The sequence below is a fragment of the Herpailurus yagouaroundi genome, unplaced genomic scaffold (assembly GCF_014898765.1).
Source record: "Herpailurus yagouaroundi ecotype Mexico unplaced genomic scaffold, PumYag 100, whole genome shotgun sequence".
Lineage (NCBI taxonomy): Eukaryota > Metazoa > Chordata > Mammalia > Carnivora > Felidae > Herpailurus > Herpailurus yagouaroundi.
The window spans coordinates 23,165,603-23,187,113 of NW_024412391.1; the positions used below are offsets into that span (position 1 = coordinate 23,165,603).

At 38.9% G+C, this 21,511-nt stretch overlaps 1 protein-coding gene and 1 pseudogene across 4 annotated transcripts in view; both read right to left on the bottom strand.

Annotated features, from left to right (window-relative positions):
- Nucleotides 1–206: 206 nt before the first annotated feature.
- On the bottom strand, nt 207–712 carry LOC121028076 (glutaredoxin-1-like; annotated as a pseudogene).
- Nucleotides 713–3,640: 2,928 nt separating this feature from the next.
- PTPRZ1 (protein tyrosine phosphatase receptor type Z1) overlaps nt 3,641–21,511 on the bottom strand; it is a 183,445-nt gene continuing 165,574 nt past the window's right edge. For all 4 annotated transcript variants that reach the window (XM_040472130.1, XM_040472129.1, XM_040472128.1 and 1 more), the window contains 9 exons: nt 20,204–20,339; nt 18,577–18,723; nt 11,358–11,451; nt 11,000–11,073; nt 9,048–9,176; nt 8,112–8,258; nt 6,685–6,827; nt 5,793–5,928; nt 3,641–4,605 (listed from right to left, as the gene is read on the bottom strand). In XM_040472130.1, coding sequence (XP_040328064.1) covers nt 4,465–4,605; nt 5,793–5,928; nt 6,685–6,827; nt 8,112–8,258; nt 9,048–9,176; nt 11,000–11,073; nt 11,358–11,451; nt 18,577–18,723; nt 20,204–20,339 — 1,147 coding nt within the window. In that variant the 3' untranslated portion in view covers nt 3,641–4,464. The remainder of the gene's footprint in view (nt 4,606–5,792; nt 5,929–6,684; nt 6,828–8,111; nt 8,259–9,047; nt 9,177–10,999; nt 11,074–11,357; nt 11,452–18,576; nt 18,724–20,203; nt 20,340–21,511) is intronic.

The window sequence follows — 21,511 nt, forward strand, 5'->3', positions numbered from 1 at the left end:
GAACAGTAAGAGACGTGCCAAAGAGAAAAAATGTCTTTTGGGTCATTGGTTGAATCCTAAGCCATAACTTGTCATGGTCCTTTGGAACCCAAAGGGCCAATGGAGAAGAAATCCAAGATGTCTATCAACTTTCTCAGACCTATAGTTTGGGGCAAGTTAGTCCCCTTTCAATACTGAGTCAAAAGAAGGAAAAGCTGTTTTTGCCCAAAAATTCACCCCCCCCCCCTTTTTTTTTTGGTGAGCACATTTCAGAATTTTAAGTAAACAGTTGCTGTGGCTGTTAGCCCCAGATCCATCCACCAGAAAGTGTGGTCCTCATTTGAAATGCCATCCAGCTTGCAAGGGGGATATCATCCTGGGTTCTGCCCTATAATTACTGTAGAGCTCCAATCTGTTCTAGCTGCTTCAACAGCTCCCCACTCTGATGCATTTCCATTAGGTCAGTGCATCCCTCTAAACAATCTTTATGGATAAAGATCTGAGGAACTGTTCTGGTTCCTGTGAGCTGTTGCAAATAACCTTGAATCTTGCTAGTGTCACTGGTGGCTATGATATCAACAAACTCCAAAACCTCTTGTTTGAAGGGCAATTGGCTGAGGAGCTCTTGGGTCCTCATGCAGTAGGGGCAGGAGGGCTTGGTGAACACAACCACCTTCCCAGGCTAGATTTTGCAGTTCACAAACTCTTCAACCATGCTGACAGCTGCCTCCTGGGGAGGAATCTTATTTTATTTTTCTTTAAAGATTTTGTTTTATTTTGAGAGAAAGAGAGAGAGAGAATCTCAACCGAACTCTATGCTTAATGTGTAGCCTGATGTGGGGCTTGATCTGATGACCCTGAGATCATGACCTGAGCTGAAATTGAGAATCGGATACTTAACCGAGCCACCCAGGTGCCCCTATGAGAGACTTTTCTAATTTAATATTCCTCACTAGGAGGGGTGCCTGGGTGACTCAGTCGGTTGAGTGTCCGACTTTGGCTCAGGTCATGATTTCAGCTCATGAGTTCGAGCCCTGTGTCGGGCTCTGTGCTGACAGCTCAGAGCCTGGAGCCTGCTTCAGATTCTGTGTCTCCTTCTCCCTTCCCCCCACTTATGCTCTGTCTCTGTCTCTCAAAGATAAATAAATGTTAAAAAAAAATTAATATTCCTCACTAGGAGCCTTCACGCAATAGTTTCTAGTGCATGGCTTCATTAAATAAGTGAGCGCAAGGCAGACATTTCTTGCATCTGTTCATTTCTCTATGTGGATAATTCAGAACTGAGGCACCTCCTCTAGGGCTGAAGCAAGATCCTAAGAATGTGAGAGAGATGCTGAATGGCACATCCAGAGTTGAGGAGGAAAGCATTGCAAATTAGCATATTTGGAAAGTTTTTCAAAGGTCAGTCTCGTGGCCTGCTTAGAATGTGTCACCATGGATGGACTGAGCAGAATGTATTGTTGTGTCCGCGATGAGAAGTTTCAAATTCACACCCACAGCCTTTCTTACTCCCACTCCCTTTATCTTAAGTTTTAAAAATGATTACTCTAAAAAAAAAAAAAAAAAAAAAACCTTGTGAATTCTAATTTAATTCCAAGGATGTTTAGATTCTTAGAAGTGGTATAATACATGTCATTTATATGCTTTAATATTTAATACCACCTGCTCTAACATACCAATATTGTACTAGTGATGAGGGGCCCTCTGATGTATGAGAATATTTTGCAATCAGCGAGTGAATGCTATTCATTTGGGGTTTATACTAATAAAAACAAATGTGCTTTATTTTGACAAATATGTAGATTTTCCAATTTTCCTTAAAAAGTTCATTTTAATCCAATACATGATCAGCACTTCTGATTCTATGTGCTGTTTGCAAGTGGGATTCAATTCTATAGAATATGTAAAATTATATCTGCTTATAAAGAGATCTTATTTTCCAAGTTCTCTAAGTCATTTTAGATGCTAACGAATTAGGGAGTTTCAGATCAGAAATACAAAAATTAAGATTTCTTTGCCATAATAATGAGTAGAATATGTATGTATGAAATGTTTGTATTAAATATGTGTGAAGAAGGAGCTGCTATAAATTTTCAGGGAGTATCACACTACAACTATGACGGACCTTATAGTTTTGGTATATTTATTGGAATTTGTCTATGGAATGTTGAATTACCACACATATTGCTTCATAAGTACTTGCCTTTGGAAGAGATTCTGCAAGGCACCTCACTGGTAAATAACCATGAAGGCCAGAAAAAAAAAATCCATATCCCCCCCAAACGGGTGTTTGTTCTTGGGACAAAGGCCAAGGGAAAACCAGACAAAATTATTAAGGTGACACGTATACTCTTGGTTCGGAGCAATTTACGGTGAAACATTGTGGGTTATGAGGGAAAGAACATAAAACATAGGACTAGGAGATAAGGTTAGAGAAGCAACCAAGGAATCAAAGTTAGCCTTGTGGCTTTCCTCCCAGGGAGGGTGAGAAAGCAGCACAGTAAATTTCGTTGTGCCTGGTAAAGCAGTGCTTACCAACATCTTGGGATTTGTGACACTCTATCATCTGTTGACCTTTTTCCTATTTCACATTCCCTCATGAGTGTTGCCTTAAGCGGAAAGCTAATTTTGGTTCTATTTTAAGGGTTTGGCAAACTAAGGAAACTGGAGGCTCCCTGAATTGTTGCGACAGAGCAATGGTTCTCAAGCTCTAGCCTGGATTAGATTGTAGAGCTTCATCTCAGAGTTGCTGATACGGTAGGTCTGGGATGGGATTCAAGGGTTGGCATTTCTAACAAGTTCCCGGGTTTTGCTGATACTGCTGGTCTGGGAACCATATTCTGAGAGCCCTGGTTTAAATGAAACTTTTCCTGGCCTCCCGCTCGGGATCCTGATGTGGGCATTCTTGGGGATTAGAGCCCTCCTCATCAGGCAGTGCTACAAAACACTCCTGGCTGAGGCAGGGGACGGCCCATCACTCAGGCTGATGCTGTTTTCCTGCACTGCAGCTCCACACAGCTCTTGGATCCTGACAATGTGCCTTGACATAGGACCCGGGGTTTAAGAGCTCCTGAGCTTTGTCTATCAATCCACCTGGCTTCCAAACCAGTCCCTGACTGGCAAATCTGCCTGCTTCTAAGTCCCAGATTGATTCTTTTTAAATTTAATTTTTAATGTTTATTTATTTTTGAGAGAGAGAGAGAGACAGCGTGCAAGTGGGAGAGGGGCCTCTGGAGGGAGACACAGAATTTGAAGCAGGCTCCAGGCTCCAAGCTGTCAGCACGAGCCCGACGCGGGGCTCGAACTCACAAACCGCGAGATCAAGACCTGAGCCGAAGTCAGACGCTTAACCGACTGAGCCACCGAGGTGCCCCAGTCCCAGCTTGTTTCTAAGTCAAAGTCCCCCCACGTTTCTTGGTACACGGTAGTTAGGTCCAGGAAGTCAGTAACAGTAGTTGGGCAGTATGAGTACTGTTGCTATGTTCTCAAAACTTTAAATTCTGTGAGTTCCCTATGTGTCTCGATGCACAGATTGGGACTCACAGCTCTATATGCTGCTCCATCCTATCAACCTTTCTTCACTTCCATCATCATTGTGGACCCGTGCCCACAAGTTTCTGCTACACATGCCCCGGCACAGCACTCCCCAAACAAACGCACATTGATAGCAATATTTATATTTATTTTTGCAATGCCTTGGATAAAAACCAATGAAACGATGTTGGGTAAGGGGTTATTCTCATAAAAACATCTTTCAAAACAAACATATTTCTATTTTCCATAAAAGTTAAAGTTACATGCTAAAACAGAGTTAATTACTGAGATGACATGGAAGAATATCAGAAGACTCGTAGGGTAAGACCAGATAATGAATTACATCATTAAACTAAACCATTACACAGAACTAGAAAACTGACTCAGTAGTAAAATATAAAAATCTACAATTATAAATATAAATTTGGTCCATGGAGACACTAGAGCAGTATTTACAGTAAGTACCAGATTATTTCTACTTTAGGTGAATACTGCAGTTGTGAAACATTGAATATCATAGGGAATGGAGTGTTTTATTTACAATCTACTATATTAAAAGTTATATTTCTAGCAAACCTGATGATTGCTACAAATATGGCTAAAAATTTGACACTAAGAACAAACATGTTTTCTGTAGTTGGGAATTCCTAATATCTATAAATTCAAATTTCCTGTTAAAATACGAAAAAAAAAACCCCCACAATTCCATTCTTAGAAATACTGTAAAATCCAATCATTTTAGTTTAGACACAATAAGTGAATTACAAGAAGTTTTGCAAAAAGGCACACGTTGTTAATGATGTAAATTTGGCAGCAGGATCCTATGTCGTGAAAATTACTGTCAGGTGATGGAAAGTGAACAGATAACAGAAGAACTGAAGTGATTTTCCTGTCTAGCTTCAGGAAGAGGCAAAAAATGCTCAATACGGATTCACCTCGCCCCTTTCTGCGCTACACTAACGACTCCAAGCTCTCGGCTATATTTCCATCGGGCAATGCCGCGCCATTACTGTCCAGAGAGGTGGATGGATTCTCTTCCTGCCTCGTGCTCACAAGACTGAGGACAGCTTTGTAGAGAAACTGATACTGCTCCTGGAGAATAGAGAAGGGGAGATCATAAACAGGAAGCTTCATGAAGATGCACGTTTGTAAAACGAAGGGAAATTTTCAGTCACGCGTTGACACTGTTCGCGGAAGGGCATTGTGTTAAAGGGTCTGTTAAACTCAGCGGAGGTACACAATCTATATTCATATCTCTTTCTGAAGAAATTTAAAGTAGCTTTTCAAGTAGCTAACATTCAATTGACCTAGGTCAATTTCAATTGACCTAGAAAATTGGCCAACATACTTTTACCAGTGGTAAGCACTCCATTCTTTTTTTTTTTTTAATTTTTTAGGTTTATTTATTTATTTGGGGAGAGAGAGAGAGAGAGAGAGAGAGAGAAACAGAGACAGAGAGAGCAAGTGGGGGAGGGGCAGAGAGAGAGGGAGAGAGAGAGCTCCAAGTAGGCTCCGCACTGTCAGCAGAGTCTGACGTGGGGCTCGAACTCACAAACTGTATGTTTGTGACCTGAGCCAAAATCAAGAGTTGGACGCTTAGCCAACTGAGCCACCTAGGTGCCCCAGCACTCCATTCTTGTTTATCTATGTCATGGAATCAGAAAATGATGTGACAGGTTACTGTTACCGATTTATCAACTTGTATGTAATCCTTTGGTACAAGGCACCTGTAAGCCACTCATTCTCCTTTTTCCACTTGTCATGAAATCCACTGGGTCTCTCTCTCTATGGAGAGGTCCCAGAAAGGACTGCACTGTCAGCTCGGGCTCACGCAGAATCCTTTTTACAAGACCCACTGTTTGCTAAGTAGTCTTTACACTCTAGCAGCCTGACTGGCCCCACGCCTTGCTTTCAGCAAAGGTGAGCATGGGCCCTGCTACAGTCTCAGAGTAGAGACATGGAAAAATAGAGAGTTCTCAGATTAGTTGGTGCTTTTGAGGGTATTTTTCAGAATTACAATAAATCTTGCAAAAAGACACAGGTGAAATTTAAATTTTATACATTTAATTTTCCAGAAGATAAACTTTGAATGTTTATTGTTTATTATTCCAGTCCTATGGATTGTGGACTAAGTAACTCGTAATCCAGTTTGAACACCACATGGAAATGTTATCAGTCAAGGTGGCCTCTTTTGATACATGATAAATGATTTTGGCAGCCTCTGGGAAGTAAGCAGTACTCTTAATGGTGAAGGTTTAGTTCACTGTTCTATTACTTACAATGTCAGCAAAGACTCCTGGCCTCATCAAATTGATCATCTTGGCTACCTGGTAAACATCCATGGAGTTTTCCTTTTCTAGTTGGTGCATAAGGGTTGTCAGAGCACAGAAAGTTCCTGCGGTCACTCCTCCATGCCTTGAAGCAAAGGGACAAAGACTCCATTCAGATGCATCGAACGTTCACATTTGGAACTCACAAAGTACATGGCCTTAACAACTTTGTAGTGGGAACACGGAAATTTTTAACAAAATGTCTCTCTTTATCGTGCAGAGAACTACAGTTTAATTTGAAACATTAGCAAGTATTTATGATATTAGTAATGGGATACTTTATAGAAATTTAATGTTTGCTTATTCATTTGTTATTTTTACACTCTGGAAGGGGCTGGCAATCAATCAAAATGATCTGACAAGTTATCACATATATCATATGTATCATATACAACATATATATAACATATTATTCCAACATATTTTATTTGTTCATAACAGGAGCCTTTAGAGATTTATTGTATAGGTTCCTATTTCTGATTAATAAAGACTGTATCGATTTTCATCCTATCTAGGGTGTCAATAACTAAGAAATGTCTCTCTGGTGAGCACCTGTAAAAATTCAAGTGCCAAAACACTGACTCATCACACAAAGTGTTCTTAGCACACAATGCAAGAGCAAATTCTTGTGATCACATACCTATTTTTTGCCTTCAACATGAGCTCTAAGAGAAGCGAAAAAATCTAATTCTGTGTTAACCTTGGTTATAGGAAGCAGATCATCTACCCTGGCTGAGTCGCTACAATTGGTCCAAAGCATTAGGTTAGTACAAAGACAAAAGAAACATATGCCCACCCGGAGAATGCTCAGGCATGAAACCGTTTAAAGAGAGGAACTTACTCATCATGAACAATCACAGGTCCATCCCTGTTGGCAGCTTCCTCTTTGATAACACTTATAAGTTCAAACGTTTTACTAATAGGGCTGTCTGGATTTGGCCATTTGGGGCACTGAAAATGCCTCACTTCAAGTACATAATCATCCTATACGAAGAGAAAAACCAGTATTTTGAAAAGAGTCCCATTGGTGACAGTTCATTATGAGTGGAATAACTGGGGGAATCAGGAATACAGGAAGGTGATAAAACCCAGTCACATGCTCTATAGCCCATCCTCCATCTCAGAGGGAAGAAATTGCTGTGATGCCTCATTTCTCACTGTAGATATAATCTCTTTTTCATTCTAAAAATGTCTTAGTTGTAGGTTTATTATGGTATTCAAACTTCGAAACCATGTACCAAGGATGTGTCTGTGCCAGTAAACTTAATACAAAAAGAAATCTTCAGTGCTAAAATTTGTTTTAAAATAACATAGACTTCTTCAAATCCCAGTATTACTTGGGAATAACTGAGTGGAATTACATGACCCGGTGGGGAAATGCTGGCAAGCAGGGCTGGGCGGGTGGAGACGTAGGTTCCGCTCCAGCCCCACTCTTGGTTCTTATGCAAGTGGCCAACTGGGCTGTGTGACTTTACATCCCTAAACCTCCAGCTTCCCAAAGTGTAGTCAATAAAATGCTACATTTAAAAATAAGCAGCAGAACCTGAAATTTACATGGTTCACCTGTTCCAGAATTAGACTACAGTGAAGTGCAACATTGAGACCATCGAAAATATGGTTTAACCTTTTTCTGATCGGGAAGGTGCTCTGTCTCTCACGTGCCTTGCTCATTATTAGTATCTTTTAGCATTTTACCGTAGTTGTACAGTAAATTCTGTACTGTAATTACATAAATAATTCTTGGCAGAGAATTCAGATTGATACCTTATAGATAACCAAGAATTAGTAAAACAATCCTACTTCATTGTACTGCACAATTTTCAAAGCACTTCTTCACTTGTAACACTTCATCTCTTGGTAGACAGCGGTAAGCTCATTTTGGTAGAGAATATTTTTCCTATTTTACTTAGAAGAATTCAAGGTAAAAACTTACCTTAAAACAGGAGAATTTGGATTAATGAAATTATTTTTTTACTGAATTTATTTTCAATTTAAGGTCTATCAGAACTACTCTGGAGTGAAGAGAGAAATCTTTGATTCTCTGAGTGTGGACGGTGCAGTTTAGTGGTGATTGGTGTTTAATGATTCTATAGGATTTTAAAAATGAAAGTGACAAGTAAGGTAAAATTGATTATTTGGGCAATCTGTCCTAATTTGTAAGAAATTAGGTTCCTTTGTTTTATTTCTAGGGAAGATCCTTAAACCAGCATATATTTAACAAAGCATGTACTTAAGATGAAAAGTTTGTCATTTCAATTATGTCCATACCTGTGTAGCTTCTAGAATAAAATCCTGAATTATAAGTTTTTCTTCATTAGACAGACATTTGTGTTCTTCAGCCATAAGAGTGACCTTAAAACTCTCACAGTTTATAGGCTCATCTTTATTCGGCCAGTAAACAAATTCATCTTCTGCCTGGAGGATTAAATACCAAGGAAGAGTCTAGATTTTAATCAAATGTTTACTAAGTCAGACTGTGAAATGAAGTTAACTGGTTGACACAGAAAATTCAACTCAAAGTTTCCTTTGAATCTCAAAATTTACTCTTAAAATGTTGAGCCTTAAACAAGTTTGGTGTGCAGAATCAAGTATCACACTTAAGAAACCAAACTATTGCTTTGTTGTTTTGCTCTTAGCTCATCAGTAACAATGGTAAGTTGTTGCTTCTATAAATGATAACTGAGTAGAAAAGATTCAAGTGATTTTAAGAGCTCAGCAATTTCCCGTGTCATTTGGAATGGCCAGTCTACCTTTACAGATAAGAAATAAATCTCCAAGTTACGTATATGTGCAAAATCTAAATAAAATAGGCCTTTATTTTGGGTTTTATATAGATCTCCTTAAACTGAAGGACTCTCCAAATATCCTAACAAGTTTTATTTTTAAAAATGTAAAAAGAAGCATAGGGACTGACTTCATTCATTATTGCAGTTCTAATTTTTCATAAGCAGTATCACAGAATACTTAAATTTAAATGAATTTTAACTTATTTTTATTTAAAACTGTCGTTCAGCAATCTCAGACCTGGGAGGTAGCATCACCAAACCAGGCCCAATAGTAGACAATAGCAGACCAGTAGCCAACGAGTGATATTAGTTTATTAGTTGAAAAAAAATTGTTTGTTTGCTTGGACTTCCGGCTGACATGACTTGCTATTTCCCCTGTAAGGCAAGTACCAAAAGTGACGTGATGGGGGAGACTTACCATGTTTTGACCATCAGGAAGCATAACTACCAGCTGGGCATTATGGTCCCATATCATCCGCCAGAAATCCTTGATGGTATGAAGAAGAGGATGCTGGGTGATGATGAATTCATTGCTCTGATAGTAACCCTACAAAAGCAAACAGAAGATACAAAGAGCCCTGGCATATGACTTTAAACGCTCAAAGTACATTTATAAGTTAATGGGCCTTAAGTCAAGGCAGTCTTTTTGCTTTTAGATTGCATCTGTAAATCACAAGGTGATTATTTTAGTTGCTGTTTAGAGGGCACTTTCCATACACCAGGCACGGGAGTAGCATTTTCTTTCTTTTTTAAAAAATTTATTTATTTATTTATTTATTTATTTATTTATTTATTTATTTATGAGAGAGAGAGAGTGTGAGTGAGGGAGAGAGAGTGCAGAGGCTGGAGTGGGGTTCGAGCTCACCTGAAGTGGGGCTAGAGCTCACAAACTGTGAGATCATGACCCAAGCTGAAGTTGGATGCTTAACCAATTGAGCCACCCAGGTGCCCCAGGAGTAGCCTCTTCTTCCCCTTAAGTCTCTCATGTCTCATGGAAGTACTATGCGATAGGAACTGTGATCCCCATTTTGTAGGTGGTTAAACTGAGGCTTAAGAAATTAAGTGTTGTGGGGCACCTGGGTGGCTCAGTTGGTTAAGTGTCTGACTCTTGATTTAGGCTCAGGTCATGATCTCACAGTCTGTGGGATCGAGCCCCCTTTTGGGCACTGCGCTGGCAGTGCAGAGACTGCTTGGGATTCTCTTTCTCCCTCATTCTCTACCCCTCCCCCTCTCATTCTCTCTCTTTCTCTCTCATTCTCTCTCTCTCTCTCAAAATAAATAAATAAACTTTAAAAAAACATAAAAATCCAAAAAGTGTTGTGCCCAAGTCTACACAGCTATCATCTCTAGGAGCAGACTTCCCAAAATGGCATGTGGACCATGTCTCCTACACTGGATAGAATGGACATTCGGAGGAGATTTTATATTTCTCACTTTCTGTAAGTCCCAATGGCAAAGTGTTAAATTCGCACCCACTGACAACAGAACACCCTTGGTGTCCAGACACCCTGGCTTCCTCTATCAGGGAGGAATCAGAGAGGCACCTTGCAGATTTTGCTGCAGAAACCCAGAAGCTGCGTCCTCTGGATTGGTCACGATTTCCATGGTGTTGCTTATTAAAATCATGGCTCGTTTATCCTCCTCTGCTCTGGGGTCTCTCAGATCCTGTTCCTACTCCCCACAGGCTCATGGGAAGTGCAGCATGTATTTAGATGCTACCACAACACATCTCCCTGTTTCCTGCATGGATATCTTGCAATATTTTCTTTGCTGGATAAATGAAACAGTGATTTTGGCATGGGAATTACCACCTTTTCATGTGAAGCCAAGCTCTATGATTGATAGACCTGAAATGGAAACGAGGGCCACGCAATGGCTACCCAGAAACACTCTCCCCTTTCTCACAGAAGATCTAAACACAGAAGGAGAAGATTATGTCTTTAGAAATCCGGGTCTCTAAATGAGCCCAGTCCACAGGGTGAACACTGTGTTGCAAACCTGGAGTAGTAAAGTCAGTGAGATGGGCTTTCCAGAATCTGGAATGTCCTGGGTCTGTTCAGGGTAAATGCAATGGAGCCTCTTAGTTGGCCCAGTGTATATTGTGTATCTTCTCATAAGTCCTGAATGGTAAGTTTGGTTCCTGCATTTATTTACTAATTTGTCTTGCTTGAGGGATCTCCAGTCCCAGCACACATCAAAACATCAAGGGATGCTGTTATTCTCTTTGCTGCTTGGGGGGTGTGGTCTGCAGTCATTCGATTAGATCTACCCACCAGCGGTGCCACAGCCACTGCTTCAGGAAGCCCGTTTTGGTTTTGGTTCTGGAAGCACAAACTGGTAGGTAGTTTCTCCAGTGACTTCTCGACTTACCATGATATAGGAGGCATTGATGTAGTCTGTGCCTTCCCCACTCAGAGATGAAATGCCAACCCTTGATCTCTCCACTGGAACACAAAACACTCATCATGAACCACCATGCTCACAGCTCTATACCCTTCCCTCCACCCCCACATTGTAAAACACAGCTGCATGTCCCAAGTTGAGTGACTTTGATCTGTAAGCTAGTTTTTCTATGTATTTCGCATTTTTTAGATGGACTTCAGGATTTAAGAGTCCTTTTTAACAAGTAAATTATCAGGCATAATTAGAAAAACACTGAGTGAATTCATTCATTCCAAGATGTACAAATATTGTCATTTTTTTTTTTTTATGATTCAACATAACCTACCAGGGATGATGGAAGATGTTCTGTTCTTTTCCCTGTTACAGTGCTTTAGGGCTGTAGAATAGTCACTCTGTTGTATATTCGATTGACTCAGGAGCTGAGAAAGGGAGTCAAAGAAAAATATAGATGATTTCATTTAAGTCATCCAAGTACTCAAACATACACACACACACACACACACACACACACACACACACACACGACCCAACCAAGAAATCAAGATAAGATACTGAATATACATATATCTGACTTGTTTTCCAAAAATTCCTTGACCTAAATCCCTGGCACATCTGTGTTCTACACCAGGGAAGCTCGATGAAGCAGAGAATGCCCTTTAGTTTGACATTCAGCACCAGGAGGATCTTCCCTAGGGTTTCCCTCATAAGCATACACTATGTCCTCCACTTACATTTCACGGTGCAGTTGGAGTAAATTGCATGATATGTGTATGTGTGTGTGTACATGTTTATGTATATGGTTGGATTTCATTCATTTTTTTAGTACTGCATTACATGAATAATCTATTTGTTATTTGTCTATTCCCCCAACTAGTGAATGTTAGGATTATTTCTAATATTTTGCTTTTCTAAATTTTGTAGCAATGACTCTCTCTTGTATATTACTTAATACATACACATGGAATTAGGAGTCATCAGCATTATTTTTTGACAGTCTGATAGAAGTGATAAGCCATGCTTTTGATTTGCATTTCCTTGATTACTGTGTGATTGTGAATTTTAGCATTCATTAGCCATTTAAATTTCTTTTTTTGATGATTGCCTTTTTATATTTATACTTCACTGTCATTTATTAATTTTTAGGGGGCTTGATGTCTTGAATTTAAGTCTATAATCTGTTTAAAAATATGCTAATGTCTTTGTTGTCTTTAATCACACGGACATTTATAGCCAATTAATTAATTTTTTCTTTAAGATTTCTGCCAATTATGTTTTTAAGAAGTCCTTTTCTACACTGATGCCTTCAAAATATACATTGCTAACATTTTCTTGTAATAGTTATAGAACCTTGCTTTCACCTTTAAGTACCTAATCCATCTTGAATAATTTTCGTGTTTAAGGTGTGTTAAGAACCCAGTTTTACTTGTTTCCACATGGAAATTGTCCCAATATCACTTATTGGTTAGTCTGTCCTCCCCTCACTGATTTGTCATATCTATCATATAACCATTTCCACAAAGACATGGTTCCTCTAGCTGATTTGTCTGTTTTTCAGCGTTAATTATCATAGCTGTATAAGTCTTCTATATACTGTCCAACACATTTCTATTTTGTTCTTTATTTTTAGTAGTGCCTTGGATGTCTTTGTTCTTTACTTCTCCAAATGTTAATTTTAAGTTCAGTTCTTAATTTACCATGAAAATCCTGCTGGGAATTTGATTGGTACCACACTGATTTTTATACTTAATTGTGGAGAATCAACATCTTCAGAATATTTCCATTCATGAAAATTGTATCTATATTTGTTGGGTCTAATTCTAGGCTCTTCAATTCAGTTTTATAATTTTTTCTCTATGCATTCATTGTACCTTTTGTTAAGTTTATTTTTGAGACCCTGGAGTTTTTGTTTCTGTTTATTGTTGAACTCCCTTTTTCTTCTAATATCTCTTCTAACAACTCACAGCTAATGAGTTACGACGCTATTGATTTTTATATATACTTGTTGAACTGTAGTAAGAGTTGAGTTCTAATAAGAGATAGCTTATTTTGTTTCTCTTGATTTTCTATATAGACAAGTGTATCATCTACAGATTCTTTTCTATTTCTAAACATTTTTTTTTACTCGATTTCCAGTACAGTGTTGACTAACAGTGTCAACAGTTGGCATTTCTTGTTTTTTCTTAAACCTACTATGAAAATTTCCAAGTTAAAATTTTGGATATGACATTTATAATGTAGCCTAAGATGAAGAAAGCTTCCCTCTAGCTTTAATTTACTGATAGTTTTTGTTATGAATAGTACTGAATTTTATTTACTGCCTTTTCTACATCTTTTGAGAGGGCCATACAATTCTCATAACTATATCTGTTCATATTTTCTACTGTTAAGTCATCACTAGAACAAACGCTATGAATCCTAATTGGTCACAATATTGTTTTAAAAACCACGCCGCTGGATTTGAGTTGCTGCTATTTTAAACAGGATTTCAGTGTTTAAGTTCATAAGTGAAACTGGTCTGTATATTTCTTTACTTGTACTCTCCTTATACCGTTTTGGTAGCAAAGTTACACTTGCTAAAACAGTAAAATAGTTGGGTTTGCTTTCTACCTAGATATTTTATCACAGAGTTTGGAATTTTCTGTTCCTTAGAAGTTTGGTAATTCTTCCAGTTCTGATTTTATTTTGGAGGTGAGATTTCTGGCAACTGATACAATTTATTTAATGGTTCTTGGTCTAGTTGGATTTTGCATTTCTCTGTGAGTGTATTTTGCTTACTTTTTCTTAAAAAATATTTCTTTCAGGGCATCTGGGTGGCTTAGTCATTTAGCATCCAACTCTTGATTTTGGCTCAGGTCATGGTCTCATGGTTCTTAAGTCTGAGCCCTGTGTCAGGCTCTGTGCTAACTGCATGGAACTTGCTCTGTCTCCCTCTCTCTCTGCCCCTCCCCTGCTTATGTGCTCTCTCTCTCTCTCTCTCTCAAAAATTAATGAATATTTAAAAATATTTTCTCTCATGTAGGATTTCAAATGTACTGTCACAAATATGCTCACAGTATGCTTCTTAAGTTTAGAAAAACAGTTCTAAAATATTTATAAATATATCCCTATTTTTCACCTTAATATTTATTAGTGCAAAGCCTCTCCTTTTCTTACTAATCTGGCCACAGGTTTATTTGTCTTATTAGTCTTTGATAGAACCTGCATTTGGTTTTGTTTCATCTGTTTCTATTTAATCACTTTAACCATCTATTTAAGAAAGCTTTAACTTTCTGAAAATATTTCTGTCTCCCTCTTTGGGTGTACCATGCTTTTCTTCTAATTTTAACATGATATGCCTATTTCATTTGTTTTTATTTTTATTTATTCTCAAATGAATATATTTAAGATTATAAATTTCTTTCTAGATACAACTTCAGTTGTTTCCTACAAGCTGTGCTATGGAGTCCTTCTGTTGACCTTTAATTCTAAAGATTTTATAATTTCCTCTTTCATATTATTATCAATTATGTAAAAGAGAATTTTTATTGTTCAAATATTGGGATATTTTTAGGGCCAAGTTTTCATTTCAACTTCCAATTTTCATGTATTAGATTCTGAGAATATGGTTAGTACTGTATAGATTCTTTGAAATTAACTCTTCCCCCTCCATTAGATATTTAATGTCTTTATCCTAGAATGTGTGTACAAACACACACACACACACACACACACCCTGTGCCCACGCACACACACTCCATGCCCACGCACGCGCGCACACACCCCATGCCCACGCACGTGCGCGCACACACACACACACACACACCACACACTCACCTCCTGTGTCACAGAGGGAATAGAAGCCAGAGCATCCCTTCAGTCTGCAGCCTTGGAGCCCACACACTTACTGCTATACACACCCACTTAGGTGTCCCTGCGTTTGGCCCCTAATTCCTCTTTGCCTCTTCTCAGGATTTCCTCTCCCTCTAAAAGTCTGTTCTCTCCTCCCTCTCCCCACCACTCCCACCATACATCTCTTTTCATTAGTGTCTTTTAAATAAACTATTTTTTAAGTGTTTATTTTTGAAAGAGAGAGAGAGAGAGAGAAAGAGAAAGGGAGAGAGGGAGAACATGTACAAGTGGGAGAGGGACAGAAAGAGAGGGAGAGAGAATCCCAAACAGGCTCCTCGCTGTCAGTGCAGAGCCTGATGCTGGGCTCACACTCGCTGGGAGATAGTGACCTGCGCCGAAATCAAGAGTCGGACACCCAACCGACTGGGCCATCCAGGAGCCCCTATTTATTTTTTTAAGTCAACTCTATTCCCAATATGGGGCTCAAACTCACAACCCAAGATCAAGAGTCACATGCTCTACCAACAGAGCCAGCCAGGCACCTCACTTTTCATTAGTTTTTAAACAAACTCAGATGCCTCTCATTAAAACATAAACAACAAAACAAAACAAAAAAATTTACCAAAAAAATTCTTACTTTCTAACTTCAAGTTTCCTTCTAGCTATCATTATCATTCTCTTCAGAGTCAAAAATCTTTAGAGTTATCTAAATATGGTCTTTAATTCCTCACACACAATGTCTCCTTACCTTCCTAGAGTCTGGCTTCAGTGCTATCCTTCCCTGAAGTAGCTTTTATGGCTCAGTCCAATGGCATGCTCTGTCCTCATCACAACTGATTTGTCATGGCATTTGCTGACCTTTGTCCATTTCCTCCTCAAAATGTTATTTCCTTCAGAGTCTATTATATCCCCACTGTGACCAATTTTCTCCTACACTCCAATGCCTACTTCTTCCCTTTCTTTTGCGGGCTGTCCATTCATTGGTTAGTTATAATTTTTCTTAAAAACCCCTTCCCAAGCTTTCTTGGCTGTCTTGTCCAATTCTAAGGCTTCATGTAACCATCTCTATGCTGATTGTTCCCAAATCCTTTCTCCAAGCTGGACCTCTCCTTTGTGCTTCCCACTGAGTATTCAACTGCCTACTATGCCTGTTTATACTACACCTCCTGAGTTCCTAAAATTAGGTTGGCTCCGAACAAATCTCACCATCCCTTCCCCACCACACCCAACAAACATGCGCTTTTCAGTCTCAGTGAACAATATCTCATCCTCCGTGCTCAAGTTAGAATGCGGGTAGTTAATGCTTGTCTTTTTCTCTCCTCACTGCAATGTCCAATAAATCACCGAGTCCTCTATGCAACCCTTCACTATATCCTGTGCAATTCTTCCCTGAAGAGTTGCATCTTACAGCACCCGTTTCACCTGTGTGATGGCACTTTCCCCCTGTTTTGTAACTGTTTTCTTGCCTGCATATCTCACTAGATCAAGAGCAGGAGCAAGTGTCACAAGGGCAGGACCTGGGTGTGATTTTTTGAAAAAATTCATGTTTGTATCCTAGTATCAAACACAAAAGGCCTGGTATGTGGCAGGTGCTTGATAAATATTTGTTTTCTTTTTAAAATGAGGTATGACTGACATACAACATTATATTAATTTCAGGTATATGTCTCAATGATTTGATACCTGTATACATTGCAAAATAATCACCACAGTAATCACCACAAAATAATCACCATACATAGTTATGAATTTTTTTTCTAATGACAAGAACTTTTAAGGTCTACTCTCCTAGCAACTTTCAAATATGCAGTACAGTATTATTAACTATAGTCACCATGCTGTAGATTATATCTCTATGCCTTATTTATTTTATAACTGGAAGTTAGTACATTTTGATCTTCTTCACCCATTTTGCCCACCCCCTACCCTCTGCCTCTGGCAACCATCAATCTATTCTCTGTATCTGTGACTTTTTTTTTTATTTCTTCATGTAAGTGATACCATATGGTATTTGTCTTTCTTTGTCTGACTTATTTCACGGAGTTATTTCTGACTTACTTCACTTGCCATAATGCCCTTAAGGTCTATCCATGTTGTTGCAAATGGCAAGATTTGCCATTCTGTTTTATGGATGAACAATATTCCATTGAATATATATACTACATTTTCCCATCTATTCATCCATCAATGGACACTTAACTTGTTTCCATATCTTAGCTACTGTAAATAATGCTGCAATGAACCTAAGAGTGCAGATATCTTTTTCAGTTAGTGTTTTCCTTTTCTGCAGATAGTCACAAATAAATGCCATATAATTTATCTCAAGGAATTGTTTCTACAGATAAACTTGAATGACTAATGTCTTATAGAACAGTGCACACACACACACACACACACACACACATAAACACACATACTTTTTTATTTCCCCGGTAGTGTGTTCACAGGAAACAGAATCAAACGTCTCCCCATTACATAAGATTCTGGCCTCATAATTGATATTTCTATTTTGATCCTGGGTTATCCAGTGTAAGCCGTATCAATTCTTTTATGCAGTGGTGTAGGGGTAAGTCATACTTCAATGAAAATTATGTTGAAAATGGGTAATACTTACATATTTTTTAATTTAGAATAAAGCTATCCTAACAACCTAATGCTGATGTTTTATACTCCTTTATTATTCATTTGTAGAAGGCAAATTGCATACTTTTTCTTTCTCTAACGTGTTCTGTTTTCGCTCAGATGAGCTTTGCCGCATAAAAACACTTATGTCTTCCTGATGGCAGGTTCAAAGCGCAGCATTCACCCCAATCTTTCTCTTCTCCAAGAGTACAAATGGTGCTGACTGAGACAACAGAAAATCAGAAGGAAGTCCTAGCGACTAACATCTTTTAAACTGTAGTGTGGGGGAGAAGAGGAAAAACAACACTCTGCAATCTCAAGATTTGTCAACTCCACTAGGTTTTTCCAGGGTCTCAAATTCTTCCTAGATATTCCTCCTTCAGAAATTGGCCCTGTTTCTCTAGGAATCCTGGGAAGTAAGAGGTTAGTATAGGAATAAGGTGGAGCAAATAACCAGCCTCCATCCTGTGGGAAAGTCAAAACTGTGCAAATCCCCCTTACACAGCTAGAAGGTCCAGTAACAACTGTTTTCTGAATTCTTTGCTGGCTGATTTCTGGAAGTCAGAGAACTAGGATTGTAGAAGGTATGATATTGAACAAAACATACTCCCTGCTCTAGCTCACTGCTTCATGACAAGGTGGGTGGGAGGAACTGGGGTTGAAGAGCTATTGTTCTGGTGTGGCCTCTTCTCTAGTCCAGGGGCTTCAAGTGAGACAGATTTTTCCAAAGAATAGCACGAACAGCCTGAGCCGGAGCACTCCTTGTTAAGTGGTCTGGTTCTTTCAAAAGAAAAAGAGCACTTGCGAAGTTTGTATGATGAGGTCTGCCTGTCCCTTCTGTTATGCTCTGTGCCCTCCTTCTGGGACCAAGTTTACACTTGTAAACGTTAATCTAGAGTTCCTGAGAACTTTTCTCCTTGCTCTCAAAATTAAGATTCTCCTTGAAACTTACCACGTGGCTTTGCCGCCCACTCTAAAGAATCATACACAGCCACTGTGCCAACCGTGCTCTGAACCCGTCCACATGGCCTTGTCAACTCAGACAAAAAGATGCAGGGACACTGAATTGCGTGGTAACGTCTAAGAGGACTCACCTTGAATTGTTTCTCTAGCTTCGTTTTGCCTGTTGGTCCAGGAATGAGGAGCGCGTTGACATAGGCATGAATGTGGCTGTCTGGCACCTCAGTCTCTTTACTAAGTATGGCCTCCACCAAAGCATCATGAATGAAAACATACTGTTCCTGGCAAAACAGTGACAATGAGCAACATTACTTCAGGTTTTCTTTACATGTACCTAAATACAAAAATAATTTTTTTCCCTGACAGACAAAAAAAGTTTTACACAATGGTGGGAACGGACCCACAAAAGATTGCTTACTCGTCCTGCGGGAAATCAGACGTAGGAGAGGAGGCAGTCAAGAGAGAACACGACTCTTCTCGTCCCTCCTGTTACTTCTGATGCATTGACATTTGTGGGAAGGAAGCAAAGCAGTGCTCTCTCTGCCCTTCCTTCAAACCTGTGACCCTCCTCCATGTTTTGCATGAGGACTTTCCTGACGTTTATACTCCTCCTGGGTCTTCTTCTGCTGTCCATTCCCAGTCTCCTTTCAGCAGTCATATGTAACTTAGCACAACTTTACGTACAGTTTTGTCTTCTGTTTCCTGTATGCGACTCTTTCTTGGTCTAATCTGACTAGTGTGTCATTTCCTTCATGGAGTGAAGTTTGGTTTAGTTTGATTTTTGCCCACAGGGCAATTTACCTTTGATTGCTCTCGAGCTGCCATCCATAGTTTCCAACTTCAATTCATTTTTATTTCGAAACAGGGGAAAATATACAGATATGCAGACTTTGTCCTGCGTCATGTAAACTATCTATGATAAACTATATGGACTTAAAAAAGGCTATCATTTGAGCAGAATTCATACTTTTAAAATATGAAAATAAAAAAATTATGACAATGAATGCATTTATTCACTCCATGCAGGAAAAACTTGAGGTGTTTGCTAGCAGGGGTGGGCACTGCCTGATCCACTTCTTTTCTTTCTTTTTTTTTTTTTTTTTTTTTTAATCTTCTCCGCCATCAGTGTCATTCCAAAGATATTCCCTATTTGGTCACAAAACAGACAAAAGGTACCTGGTCCACCTATGACATACAATGCCATTATCTGGTGTTATGGCTTGAATTGTGTCCCCCAAAAAGATATGTCGAAGCCCTAACCCCCCAGTACCTCAGAAGGTGACTGTATTTGTAAATAAGGTCATCGTAGATGTAATTAGTTAAGATGAGGTAGTGACTGTTGTTCTTCCAAGAAAAGGAAATTTGGACACAGAGACAGAAAAGCCAGCCATGTGAAGATGGAGGTAGGTAGATATCGAAGTAAGGCTGCTTCATCCAAGCAACACACGGGCTACCAGAAACTCAGACAAGGGAAGATCCTCCCCTAGAAGTTCTGGAGGAAGCATGGCCCTGCGAACACCTTGACTCTGGGCTTTTATCCCCCAGAACTATGAGGCATTAAGGTTCTATTTTTTAAGCCAGCCAGTTGGTAGCACTTTAATATGGGAGCCCTATGAGACTCATCAACCTGGTAAAACAATGTCAGGTCCATCCAACTTTAGCATTTTAGGGAGATTTCCAACCCTTAGATAAATCAAAGTATCCTTTTTGGTGGGGGAGGGGGAGAGCAACAAGAACAGAAAGTATCCTTTTTTCGCATACCTCAGTTTGCACCAAATAATTTCTTTGTGAACGAATGTGTTTTAAGAAGCCGAATATGTTGACAGTTCCTTCCTGTTGAATTTGCTGCAACATACTGTCTAGCACAATGTATGTGCCTGTTCTTCCAACTCCAGCACTGAAGAGAGCACAAAAAAGAACCATTTCGATGTCAAGCGCGAAACATAATTTGAAGATAGGTCACTCCTGGCTGTCTTGCAAATTAAAATAATTTTCCTCCCCAAGCCACTGAGCCACATAATAAACAGTTCAGCAATCCAAAAGGGTAAACAGTTTAGTTGTTAAGCATGATGCTTCAAAGAACAAGTAGTTTACTTTTTATTTTTGGCCGTAGGTCGAACTGTAAAATAACCTATTTCTGTTGGAGATTATTTATTTATTTACTTAGAGATTTTTTTAATTTTCAATAATTATATTTATTCCTCATTTATATATTATACAATGAAAACATTATGTACCAGAGCATAGCAACTAGACATTTAATCTGAGAAAACTGAAAGCATCAGCTTCACCCAACCCTGAAAATAAAAGGTCTTGGGGTCTGTATTGCCAGGTAGACATGTTTGTAAAGGTTTTCATATTAATCAGAAAAAGAATTTGATAAGGCTTTCTGCTGAAAATACCATTTCAGCGAGATCGTGAGGACTAAAGCATAACTTCAGTCATTTCTAAAGGGCCATTATCTATGGACTTCTTCAAAGCCTCTACAGGAGGGACAGAATTCATAGGCAGGGATTCTTTTCAAACGCTGCGACAAGTAGAAAGAACTAGAGTGGAAAATTAGCACCTGCTCTGTACAATACCCTGGTCCTTCTCCATTTGCTAAGAAACAATCCCTGACCTTCAGAGCTCTTTTTCTTGCATTTTCCTGTTTCTCTCAGCTTATCATCAGGCTAACAGATGAAAAAACTCAAGATAAGTCTCTCAAACTTTGTCTGAGGGTAAGTCCTGAGATAGGTAATTAGAATGTGTCAGATAAGCTGTATATCAAAGGAAAACACTTGCTTCGGTAAGAGCACAGACACTGCTTTGAGAAAAACACCGTAGACAGAAATCAATTTGATTTGTGTGGTCATAAAGTTTGGCACAGATTCAGCACTCAGTAAATGTTAACTGTTAATTTTATTTTAACTGAAAAATATTAGATTATAATCGCCGACATATTTTTTTCTCTTTCTTCAAAATACAATTCTTCCTATTCATCAATGTAGTCTTGGAAATAAAGTAATTGGGTAACGATGGGTTGATAATCCCTTGCTATGATATAATAGATGGAAATTGGGAAAATGA